The sequence below is a fragment of the Rhincodon typus genome, chromosome 18, assembly GCF_021869965.1.
Source record: "Rhincodon typus isolate 14 chromosome 18, sRhiTyp1.1, whole genome shotgun sequence".
Classification (NCBI taxonomy): Eukaryota; Metazoa; Chordata; class Chondrichthyes; order Orectolobiformes; family Rhincodontidae; genus Rhincodon; species Rhincodon typus.
This window is the reverse complement of record NC_063349.1, coordinates 20,048,239-20,060,725: the sequence shown is the minus strand read 5'-3', so window position 1 is coordinate 20,060,725 and position 12,487 is coordinate 20,048,239. Positions and strand designations below refer to the sequence as shown.

Below are 12,487 nucleotides of genomic sequence, written 5' to 3'. Positions count from 1 at the left end.
ATTAACAGGGGATCAACAGTCTACCTAAACACAGAGAGTGAAGTTCTTCTAACACAGGCAATTTTACATTCAGAACTTATCAATTTGAACAGTGACCTGTACTTGATAAAATATCCCACAGTGATTTAAAGGTGAATAAATTCTGAGGAAGAAGAGGAGCATGGAGAATAAAAGTAGAAGAGAAAGAAAAATTTTTTTTGAAATAGTGTTTCTTCGTATTCTGGCATCCCAAAATACTTGACAATTAATGAAGTGCCTCTGAAATGTAGAATGGTGCTAAAAGAAGCATTGTTAAAAAGATAGGGTTTGAAAGGGAAGCAGTGACAAAATAGTGAAGTGGTTTCCAGATGAAATTCTAAAGTCTAAGGTTACAGATGGAGGGCATGACTGGAAAACACTGGCAGAGGATTGCTTTTCAGATTGGAGGCCTGTGACCAGCGATGTGCTACAAGGATTGGTGCTGGGTCCACTGTTTCTTGTCATTTATATAAATGATTTGGGTGCGAACATAGGAGGTATGGTTTGCAGATGACACCAAAATTGGAGGTGCAGTGGACAGCAAAGAAGTTGTCTCAGAGTACAATGGGACCTTGATCAGATGGGCCAATGGGCCGAGGAGTGGCAACTGGAGTTTAATTTAGATAAATGTGAGGTGTTGCATTTTGGAAAGGCTAATCAGGGCAGGACTTATACACTTAATGGTAAGGTCCTGGGCAGTGTTACTGAACAAAGAGACTTTAGAATGCAGGTTCATAGTTCCTTGGAAGTGGAGTCACAGGTAGATAGGATAGTGAAGAAGACATTTGGTATGCTTGTCTTTGTTGGTCAGTGCATTGAGTATAGGAGTTGGGAGGTGATGCTGCAGCTGTACAGGACGTTGGTTAGGCCACTTTTGGAATACTGTGTGCAACGCTGGTGTCCCTGCTATAGGAAGGATATCGTGGAACTTGAAAGGGTTCAGAAAAGATTTACAAGGATATTGCCACAGATGGAGGGTTTGAGTTATAGGCAGACGCAGAATAGGCTGGTGCTATTTTCCCTAGAGTGTCGGAGGCTGAGGGATGATCTTATAAAGGTTTATAGAATCATGAGGTGCATGGATATGGTGAATAGACAAGGTCTTTTCCCTAGGGTGGTGGAGTCAAAAACTGGAAGGTATAGATTTAAGGTGAGAAGGGAAAGATTTAAAAGGGACCTGAGGGGCAATTTTTTCACACAGAGGGTGGTGCATGTATGGAATGAACTGCCGGAGGAAGTGGTGGAGGCTGGTACAATTACAACATTTAAAAGGCATTTGGATGGTTATATGAATAGGAAAGGGTTAGAGGGATATGGGCCAAATGCTGGCAAATGTGACCAGATTAATCTAGGATATCTGGTCAGCATGGACAAGTTGGATCGTAGAGTCTGTGCTGTACACCTCTATGACTCTAAGTAGGAAAGTGTTTGGTCAGGGAGGGGTTAATAGTTTGAATTTTGAATTCAATGTTTCAGAAAACAGAGTTCAAAATGTAAGTAACTTTTTTCCACACGTTCCCTCATATTTTTGGTAAGCGTATGAAAATTAAACATCTGCCTCAGATGCTCTGGGTGTATCAACTTTGTTATTTTTAATAGAGCACTGAATAGGAAAGATAAATGTTCACAGGGCTTCACCAGGCATTTCTTTTGTTTGGCATTTTCCCCTCTACTGAAGCTGATGTACATTTTACAGACAACCCGCTAACCTCCAGAACACCGTCATTATTCATGTGTGAGCTCCAACATGAAGTGCTGGCTGGTTTCGCTGACCACCGGTGGCAGCACAGCCGAGCCCACTCCACTGCTCACCCAACATTCAGACAAATGCACTATCCAACAGGGGTCTCTGGGGAGTCATCTGCAACTTGGCTCGTTTCCTCTTCTGGAGCCGAGGAATGTGAACGGAAATCCCTGCACAAATTTAGCATTGGCTGGGAGATTGAACCCTGATCATTCGTGGTCTGGTCGGTGGAATTTCACATCACAGTTCCAACAGATCTAGATCAAAACGCCTGAAAGTGGTAATGAAAGATGGAACAAGTGAATCTGGATTTCTGTGGACTCAACATGGATTGGGACAAAGACAGTTGGTAACGGGATTGCAGTTTCTCTGTTTCGGGAGCGGACGTCCATTGAAATTGAGTAATTGGAACGGGATTTCTGTGGAATGGGTTGACTGGAGATTAATTAGGATTGCGCAACTCGATCAAGATTTATATATAACCGGAAACGGATGGTACTGTGCGATGTAACCCAGGATTAAACAATTATCGATCATTTAGGCGATTAGTATTTTTTTTTCTGTATCAAATCCTAGGGGTCTACAGTTAAAACATTACGTGCGAAATGAACTGGCATGTTATGCTGCCTGACTGTCGCATAGTTACAACACCGGTAGGGAGGAAAGTGTCCCCCCTCCACCCCCCCAATGTTTCAGTCTCACCAGGGCTGGTCTGCAGTTACAGAGTTCTGCCAGCGAGAGGCAACATTCACTACAGGTTCGCTCTGGGATTTCAGCACTTTTTGAAATCTGATCATGCGAATTCAGAAAGTTCTGCGGATGAATGAACTTGGTTTTGCATCTGAAGAACCTGGATACGATTGGTTTTCTGGAATCTCCCTTTACTCTCTGCTTTGCTGCATGAGTTTCGGCCACTCTCGTATTTCAAGCTTCGTTGGTTTGAAGTGGGTTCACTTCGGGACATTTACAGACCGATCATTTCAACGAACGTTTCCAGTGAAAACAATGTTGAATCGTGCATTTTAAAAAAACTTCTCTACAGTTCTAATGATCTTTTTCCCAGCCCTAGCACATACTTACGAAGTACAATGTGAATTTTTTGATAATGTGTTCAAGACTGGGTTTTGAATACTGGCAATCGGTCGAGCAGACTTACCCTCACTGTGAAAGAACCTACGGGATCACTTCTGATCTATTTCGCAGATAAACCATTCAATTGTAGGACTCAGTGGATCCAAAACAATTAGCTTCCATTGTAAAAAAAAACTGTGACCCATGAATAGTCCTTGAGCAACACTGTGAGAACACCAAACTGTAACAAAACGTAGTGCTGCCACCAGGTTCTTTCTATTTGGGGTTTGTGTCAGAGTTCTAAAGCACAGACACTGGTTAAGCGTCCATCTCTAAACTACAGCCGCCCAGCGGTTAGACTGGCACCGAGCTGAGCATGGAGCGGCAGTGAGCCGAGAATGGCCCGGCAGTGAGCTGAGGGGACAGCAGCGATGGACCGGGAATGAGCAGCTCTCAGCGAAAAGGAAGGCGACTTGTCTGAACCAGGGCCCGCAGACTGACTGCGCGCAGGTCTGGTTTTAATCAACAATACCGAACAACCATCCCCTTTATCTGAACCATTTCAAATACTTCACCTATCTACAGTGTGAGTCTATACGTCTGGAAAGAACTTCAGCAGCATTTCAAAAAAAATGGAGTCTTAAGTGCTTTTAAAGTCTTAGAAAGATGGCTGTTGTTTAATGTGGTAATTCTAAATTCTTTCAAAAAACCTTGACTTCAGCATCAGTTAGTTACTTAGCGGTCTACAAGATTTAGCGACAAACACCATTCGCACTCACAGATGTAACGGGTGTTCTCACAAAGCCCCCGGTGTGAAGTTTGATGAAATCCCTGAGCTGCTCAGAGCTGGTGGTGGAACGCGACATTTTGAGAGCGGTACTCCCAGTCTCGGCTGTTTGTTTAAAGGACTTTCTGAAGTGATCTCATGAGCAAGAAAGTGTGTTGGAGCCACGGACTGATCCGCACGGAGTACGGGACTGTCCAGCATACCCGCCCCCAAAGGGAACAGAGCTCAATCAGCTGGCTGGGAGGTGGGGGGCGGGGAGGGTGGTCTGGAAACCGACTCTCAGGGCCTTCTCTCCATGCACACACATCCACACTCACAGAGAGACCGATCAATCTCAGGCCGTTCACGGAGAGCGGCTGTCACTCGCAGGTTTCAGTGTAAACAGACCCTCTTAAGTGTCCTTATCCGTCCCGATCAATACAACAAGCATCCAGCACAGCCAACCTCAGCACAACGCCGATCACAGGGCAGCTGGTAGGCACATGGGTGGCACTGCCCGAGGGAGAAGCCCATGTCAAATCACTCTTTTCGCTGGCTGCAACGGAGATTTGTTTTTTTGGGGGGGGGGCGGTGTCAAAATGCCCTCAAACTGACAGTCCATGCTGTGGTCGTCCATTATGCCTTGAGAATGACCACCCAATATTTTGGTCCAGGAAAGCTACTGTATCGAGAAGCACCATACAGCAAAATTCAAATTCGACCGGTGTGTGCGGAAATAGAGGAAACAACATTCACAGGACAAACTAACCATGTTTAAAGTTGAACAAATGCATGGAATACGAGGAGGTAATGTGTTTGTAAAAACAAGGTACCGGTTGAATGAGATATTGAAAGAAACTTTAAACGACATGTAACTGAATTCTACTTTAAGCCTGACATTTTCTTTCCAGGGGCTCCTCGTTCAAGTCTGTTGAAATCACGGATTCAATGAAATACTTTTGAAGATGTGAACTCAGATGTAAAACAAGAGATTGACTAGGGACAGTAATAAAATGACTTCCATTGGGGAAATGCAATTGTAAATGTTGTATGCAGGGAAAGGTAGGATCGGTAGGTCGAGTGATGAAGATATATTATCAACGTTCTGTCTCAAACCTGCAAGCACAAACTCCAAACAAAGTCAAACCAACATCTGTATGATGCGACAACCACACTGTACTCGTTCTGCAGCATTCTGCTGTGAAGTACAAACAGCAACAATAAGACCATTTTCAACGCCAAACTAACGTTACATCTCCATCTACGGTACCTCTCACTCATTTTTAGAGCTCTAGCTTCATGAAAAGAAATGGAGCAGAGGAGAGGTAAACACTCACCTGCATTTTCAGGCTCAGGATATCCCGGGTAAATATCCAGGCTGTTGGGATTAATCAGAGTTTCTCTAATGTGCTGCTGTATCGAATACAACTGTCGGGATGAAACAGTCAGGGTGAGCACGGATGGAGCAGTTGGTTCTCAGGAGTCCAGGGCAGATGGAGGAATCGAGTTGGACTGTGTGAGCATTGCACCTGTTATTGAAACTCTTTCAGGCTTACATCCATAACTCCACCCAACCCAAGCTCAGGACAGGATCCGTGCTCCCCAGCCTTTCGTTCCAACCCTGGAACTTTTCTTCTCAATTCTCCCTCTCACACAGTTGGCTGATCTCTTCCCTTTTTTTTCACTGCAGTACTGGTACTTGCCGTCCTTTACCTCTTTATCCCACTTCTGTCCCGTTAACGGAGTTAGCTTTAAGGGTTGCAAGCTTGTCCCTCGGTTTTATAGTTGATTTTTAACGTTATTGTACCTTCCCTCGAGCCGTAGACTAGGTTACCTGAGAGACGAATTTTTTTTTATCAAATCGAGTGTCACTTCATCAGTGAGAGTTTGTATTGCTGTGTAGCAGCCTGGTCTGTCAGAGCCTTGCAGTGTTGGAGCGCGGTGCAGCCATTTCACGACTGGCTCTCACAGGGATTGCTTAGAAAATGCTGAAAACGTGAATCCACTCGAAACAAATCAGAGGGAAGAAAAAAAATCACTGAAGTACCTACTCCGCCGAGTGTTCGGTCCGGTTTAGCTTTTAGTAACTTTCTCCAGCGGCAGTAAACCGATTAAATGCCCACTTGCAGAGCGCCGAGCTGCGGTCTGTCGGTTCTCCTCTCGAATTGCCAGTTTTCACCAATTGGCTATTTTGGTTCACACATGCACCCCTCGATTTGACAAAGTAACACATCCAGCAGTCCAAGTATTATGTTTAACCGACGTCCACTCTCAATCGGGGCCAGGTACAGCTCTGAAGTGCACCAACAGTTGAACGTGCAAACTTCTACAACGTTTCGTAAAAGTTTTCAAAAACTTTTTTTTATTGTTGCTGCCTTTTTAAGAAGAAACTCCGCTTTATCTTGCTGGCGCTTTCTTTCTCTCTCCCTCTCACCCCTTTGAGATCAGTGAAGGCTGGTCTCGTTTCTGCTTCGTGCAGGGGACGCTATGCTCGCTTTCCGTCCTCTGTGTTGAGGGTCGCTAGCTGCGGGTCAGGCTGCTCCACTTGGACTCAGCACTTTGACAAAGCGCTACTCCCGAACTCCCACTGACACTGCTACCTGAGCCCCAACGTCGCGCCTGCGCACTACTCGCCTTGCGCACAGCCCATTGGCAGGTTAACGCCTTTAAAGCGAGACTGTCCCGGATCTCCAATACGAAGTCACATCAAACAAACGCAGCATTACCGTTAAAGCTTCATTATATATATAAAGCTCGAAAGTGGAAGGAGTTAGCATTGGTACATCTTTATCAGAGTTAACACCACAAAACAATCCGGGAAGGTTAGAGTTTCTGGTCGTGTATTTTCTGTCTCAGGCGTGTTTTGATGTCTTACTAGTCTTCACAACATTGCCAATAAACAGAAAATAATACGTGGATAAAGCAGTTAACATTCCATCATCACAAATCCTCAAGGCAGCCTCTAATCTTACACACGATATCACCCACACTTCCTACATCATCCAAATCTCTCTTGTCAGCTCAGTGCCTAGGGCCGAGTTTTGATACTCGATTTTCCTTAGATTCTCTGATCTGATATCGTTAGTCTAATTTTCAGTCTTTACCTCTCATTATAGCCGAGTAAATCTGATTAAAAAAACGATGAAATATTGTATTCCCGCCTTTCTCACAAAGTGAATACCAGCGAATTTTCTATCAGAATAAATTTGACACTCCATGTTATACTAAATTGTTTTCATTTCTTTTCTTTGAAATTCTGAATTTCTGAACATCTTTTATGTTCATGTTTATTAGTCCCTTGAAGATCTTGGGGAGTTCTCCAATTACTTTGTGTGGTTACTGTCGAATTTCCACGTTCCATGAATTGATCAGTTGAGTTACTTAAAAAATAACAGAAAATGGTTTATCCATAAGTAAAGTGTTTTGGAAAATTGTAATATACTGCGCACAGACACGTAATAGTATTAAAAACCGAAAGAACTGCGGATGCTGTAAATCAGAAACAAAAACAAAGTTGCTGGAAAAGCTCAGCAGGTCTGGCAGCATCTGTGAAGGAGAAAACAGAGTTAACGTTTCGGGTCCGGTGCGAATTCTGAGGAAGGGTCTCCGGACCCGAAACGTTAACTCTGTTTTTTCCTTCACAGTTGCTGCCAGACCTGTTCTAAGTAATAGTATTCATGTGTATGTTATCCACACGGTATCAGTATAGGCATGGATTTTATCATGAAAAGCGCAAGTACACAGACACCAACTTATACTTTACATATACATGTGTATAATGAGTTCAAATGCACAAACAGAAATATATAATACAACTACATTAATGTAAGTATGTCCTGATACACGTCTATGCACATAAATATTAGTATGTCCGTGCGTTTATACGTGAACAATTGGTTCAAGTTACACAGTGTGCCTTGCTCACTGTGCGTTCGAGATTAAGGCATATTCCTCCTTCTAGCTGTATTTAAACCATTTGCCACGTTCTCTGACGGTCTCGGCCAGCACTTTATCACATTTCTAAGAGAAGATGATGGGACTTCCTGTCCTTAAAAGTAACGTCCAAGGAAAATATACACCTGCGTTCCAATGAAAACGGTGAATCTTTACAAAATTATTATTCGCTTTATTTTTAAGTAACGTCTGTCAGTCATTCAATGGAGGCCATATATCAAGAGACCCGTGAGCAAGAGTTTCTGTTGTTGAAAGAGTTCTGGTGCTGCAGTGGTAGTTGGCACTTCAAGGAGGTCTGTCTTCAATTTCTACCAGCTCCAGAGATGTGTCACAACAAGCTGATTGAAATGTTTCAATACTCCTGAATCATTCAGATACTTTTAATGTTTGAATTCAAAAGCTGCACAGTTTTCGAAATCGGAAGATCATTGTTGTACATATTTTGATTACACCAACTCACTTACACGGGTTTATTTTGGTGCGGAGATATTTGTTTCAGCCCTTTTTTCGCCTGCTTGTAAAATACATGTGTAGTCAATTTGGTTGAAGCTTACAATTCATTTATGGTGCGACATTGGTAGCTACGCAGCACAACACTAACCAAAATGTCCCATTGTCAAACATACATTGGGTTGGCAAAAACGAAGTTTTCGATGCTACTAATTCATGAACTAAACAAGTAACATGAACCAAAGAAATGTACATTACAACTACAGGAATTAACATATTCAACACGTGAACCGGTATACGTCTAAATCTTGTTTGGTCTCTGCTGTCAAGTTAATGCTTGGATTTCATGTACCCACAGGAGCTAACGACTTACTCGGTGATGGGACTGGCGAGCACAGACGATCAGATACATCGTGCTGTTTTCAGTGAAGGAGAATCATAGAGTATTTACAACACGGGAAGAGATCCTTTGGCCCATCCTATCTCACAGGTCATCAAACATCCATCTTTTCTCATCCCATTTTCCAACACTTGGCCCATTGCATTGTATGCTGTGGCAATCAAGTGCTCATCTAAATCATTCTTAAAGTCTTCATGGTTCCCTCGACCAATCTTTGAGACAGTGAGTTCCAGGTATCCACACCCTTCTGAGTAAGAAGAAAATATCTTCAAGTTTCCTCTAAACCTCCTGCTCTTTGGGTTAAAACTGTGCCCTCTGGTAGATAGGGATACACCTTTCTCCATATCTAGCCTGTCTATGTCCCTCAGGACTTTGTACACCACAATCAGATGTTGTGTCAGCCTTCTCTGCTCTAAGGAAAATAACCCCAGTTTATTCGTCTCTCTTCACAGTCCAGGCAAAATCCTAGTGAGTGTCTTTATACCCTCTCCAGTACAATCATTTCCTTCATATAGTGTGGCAACCAGAACTGCACAGTACTCAAACTGTGGCCTATCAAAATTTACAACCAGCTTCATCATAACCTCCTTGGAAGGAGGGTAATTCTGAAAGGATTATATTTGTGTATGTCAGGTGATAATTCTCAAATCCTACTCAGGGGATACATGTATGTGTTTATAACATAATATCCTAGATATGTGGCTCAGTGGTTAGCATTGCTGCCTCACAGCACCAGGAACCCAGGTTCAATTCCACCCTTGGGCGACTGTGTGGAGTTTGCACATTCTCCCCACATTTGTGTAGGTTTCCTCCAGGTGCTCCAGTTTCCTCCCAAAGTCCAAAGATGTGCAGATTAGGTGGATTGGCCATGCTAAATTGCCCATAATGTTCAGGGATGTATAGATTAGGTGGGTTATAGGGGAATGGGTCTGGGTGGGATGCTCTGAGGGTCGGTGTAGACTTGTTGAGCCGAAGGGCCTATTTCCGCACTGTAGGGATTCTATGAATCTATGATGAATCTTCTACAAATGTTATCAATAAAATAGAACTACTCAACTTTTGTCAGAAAAAGGATTATTGGAAGGCAAAGACAGAACCTAAGCATTCATGCTATCCAAGTCCCAGGATTCAATCAAAGTCCACCAGAAGTCTATCAATTCCAAGGACAGTCATTGGACTCAAAACATCATTAATTTGTTTCTCTCTGTCTATAGATGCTGCCAGAGCTGCTGGTTTTCTCCAGCATTCTCTGTTTTTTTATTTCAGAGTTCCAGCATTCGGAGCATACTTTTATTGTATCAGATTAGCGTATGTCAATCCACTTTTATTCTGTCAGAATTGAGTTGATTAATTCTACAGTTTTATTACAAAAATGGCCAGGAAACAGACAAAAATGCAACGCATTTCTGAAGGACTATAATGGTACTTTTTTTTATTCATTCACAGGATGTGGGAGTCACTGACTAGGCCAGCATTTATTACCCATCCCTAATTGCCCAGAGGGCAGTTGCAAGTCAACCACATAACAGTGGGTCTGGAGTCACATGTAGGCCAGACCAAGCAAGGATGGCAGTTTCTGTCTCTAAAGGGCATTAGTGAACCAAATGAGTTTTTCCTGACAATCAACAATGAATTCACAGTCATCATTAGATTCTTAATTCCAGATATTTTATTGAATTCCAACTCTATTGTCTGCCATGGCAGGATTCAAACCCAGGTCCCCAGAATATTGTCTGGGTCTCTGGATTAACAGTCCAGCGATAATACCACTAGGCCATCACCTCCCCCAGATAAACTGTCATTTATCTTAAATATAGAACTTAGCATCCTATCACCATCGGCATAATAACCTGCCAAAATTGAATGTGCAATGGTACCCAGTGCTGTAACTGCTGTATATACTGGTTATTGACCACTGGTGGTTTATGGGTGCCACCAATCCTTCGTTCTGAACTGAAACCCTATCTAATTATCAATGTTAGGAGATTAACCACTGTAGAACCTTAACATGAAATGTCTTAAATAGCAAGGTGGAATTTTTTGTATGATTACAAAAAGTACTAGTCAGATGGAATTATAAATACGAGGAACATGGCATGTCATGTCAGGACCTTACGCATGATTATTTGTTTCTTCTCCCAATGACAGGAAGTGGTGGAGGCTGGTACAATAACAACATTTAAAAGGCATCTGGATGGGAATATGAATAGGAAGGGTTAAGAGGGATATGGGCCAAATGCTGGCAAATGGGATTAGATTTATTTAAGATATCTGGTCAGCATGGACAAGTTGGACCGAAGGTTTTGTTTCCATGCTGTACAACTCTATGACACTATGACTGTCTGATATCATCAGGTTGGGTGGAGCTAATACAGCTTCAACATTAACTCTTTCAGAACCATTACGTTGTACAATATTGCATTGTACAAGGGGAGGTAGTGCCTAGTGGTATTATTGTTAGACTATTAATCCAGAGACTCAGATGATTTTCTGGGGATCAGGGTTTGAATCCTGTCACAGCAGATGATGGAATTTGAATTCAATAAAAATCTGGAATCAAGTGTCTAATGATAACAATTAAATAGTTGTTGTCTGGAAAACCCCATCTGATTCACTCAGTCCTTTAGGGAAGGAAATCTGATGTCCTTACTTGGTCAGCCTACATGTAACTCCAGCACCACAGCAATGTTTTTGACTCATCACTGCCATCTGGGAAATTAGTATTGGGCAACAAATGCTTTCCCAGCTAGTGCCGCCTACACCCTTTGAATATATTTTTAAAAATCTTCCCCAAGCGTATTTGCTCTTAATTAGTAATTGTGCAGTTATGTATAGATAATGACTTTTCTATTTATCACCATCCCATCTTCTTTCAGGTCTCTGACTTCACAAATGCATGTGGTCTGGAGATTGCTCAATTCTTCCAGAATGCATTCCCTTCTAACTTGAAAGATTGGAAGGCCTTTGGTTTGAGGAGTGTTGATCTTGATTCTGATCTTGGTCTTGATTATTCTGTTAACCATTTTTCTGCCAGAGGATCCTTTATCTCTTTAATAGCCTTCACAAAGGATGTTGTTCCTGCTGACCCCAATTACCTTAACTGGAGGACCTTTAATCCCCTGGAATGCCTTCCATACTAAAACAGGTACTTGCCCATAACATAATCTGGGGGTCTTTTAATCTCATGCATGTCCAAGGTAATCACTCTGTTAAATCAAATACTCTTTTTTTTTGCTGTATTATGGCTGTTCAGACCAGGCAATTGCTTCTTTTTGATTGTATCTTGTATCTGTAAACATTGCCCTGGCTTCCAAGGAGTCTCATGCAACACCATTACATTCTGGTCAAGCAAATCTTTACTGTCAAACTGCTGATCCACCTGAGTTAAAAGATATAAACCATTTACTTCAGCTCGTTGGTTAGGTTGGACATCTTCATTCATTTCCTATGGATGTCCTTGTGGTAAACAAAACATCTCCATTTCTTCAGTAGTGTCATTGGAGGATTGCTGCTATTTGTCACTGACATTAACAAATCCACTGTCTAACTTTGTTCACCAGTGTGTTCTGCTGTCTGAACAACTTCAGTTAAAGGTACTCAGAGATAGTAGGAACTGCAGATGCTGGAGAATCTGAAATAATGAGGTGTTGAGCTAGATGAACACAGCAGGCCAAGCAGCATCAGAGGAGCAGGAAAGCTGACGTTTCGGGCCTAGACCCTTCTTCAGAAATGGGGGAGGGGAAGGGGATTCTGAAGTAAATAGGGAGAGAGGGGGAGGCGGATAGAAAGTGGTTAGAGAAGAAGATAGGTGGAGAGGAGACAGACAGGTCAAAGAGGTGGGGATGGAGCCAGTAAAGGTGAGTGTAGGTGGGGAGTTAGGGAGGGGATAGGTCAGTCCAGGGAGGACGGACAGGTCAAGGGGGCGGGATGAGGCTAGTAGGTAGGAGTTGGGGGTGGGGCTTGACGTGGGAGGAGAGGATAGATGGGAGGAAGGACAGGTTAGGGAGGCGAGGACGAACTGGGCTGGTTTTGGGATGCGGTAAGGGGAGGGGAGATTTTGAAGCTTGTGAAGTCCACATTGATA

General features: G+C 42.9%; 2 protein-coding genes across 3 annotated transcripts in view; one reads left to right on the top strand and one right to left on the bottom strand.

The window, feature by feature from the left end:
• LOC109917715 (wingless-type MMTV integration site family, member 5b) overlaps positions 1–6,241 on the bottom strand; it is a 120,858-nt gene extending 114,617 nt beyond the window's left edge. The window contains exon 1 of one of the 2 annotated variants that reach the window (XM_048607420.1): positions 4,937–6,241. In XM_048607420.1, the coding sequence (XP_048463377.1) occupies positions 4,937–4,942 (6 nt within the window). In that variant the 5' untranslated portion in view covers positions 4,943–6,241. Of the gene's footprint in view, positions 1–3,612; positions 3,817–4,936 lie in introns of those variants that run through there. The other variant, XM_048607418.1, reaches the window with a different exon arrangement.
• The window catches only part of LOC109917714 (F-box/LRR-repeat protein 14), a 70,199-nt gene extending 60,508 nt beyond the window's left edge, over positions 1–9,691 (top strand). Inside the window, exon 2 of the mRNA XM_048607413.1 lies at positions 8,362–9,691. Coding sequence (XP_048463370.1) covers positions 8,362–8,445 — 84 coding nt within the window. The 3' untranslated portion in view covers positions 8,446–9,691. The remainder of the gene's footprint in view (positions 1–8,361) is intronic.
• The last annotated feature ends 2,796 nt before the right edge of the window (positions 9,692–12,487 follow it).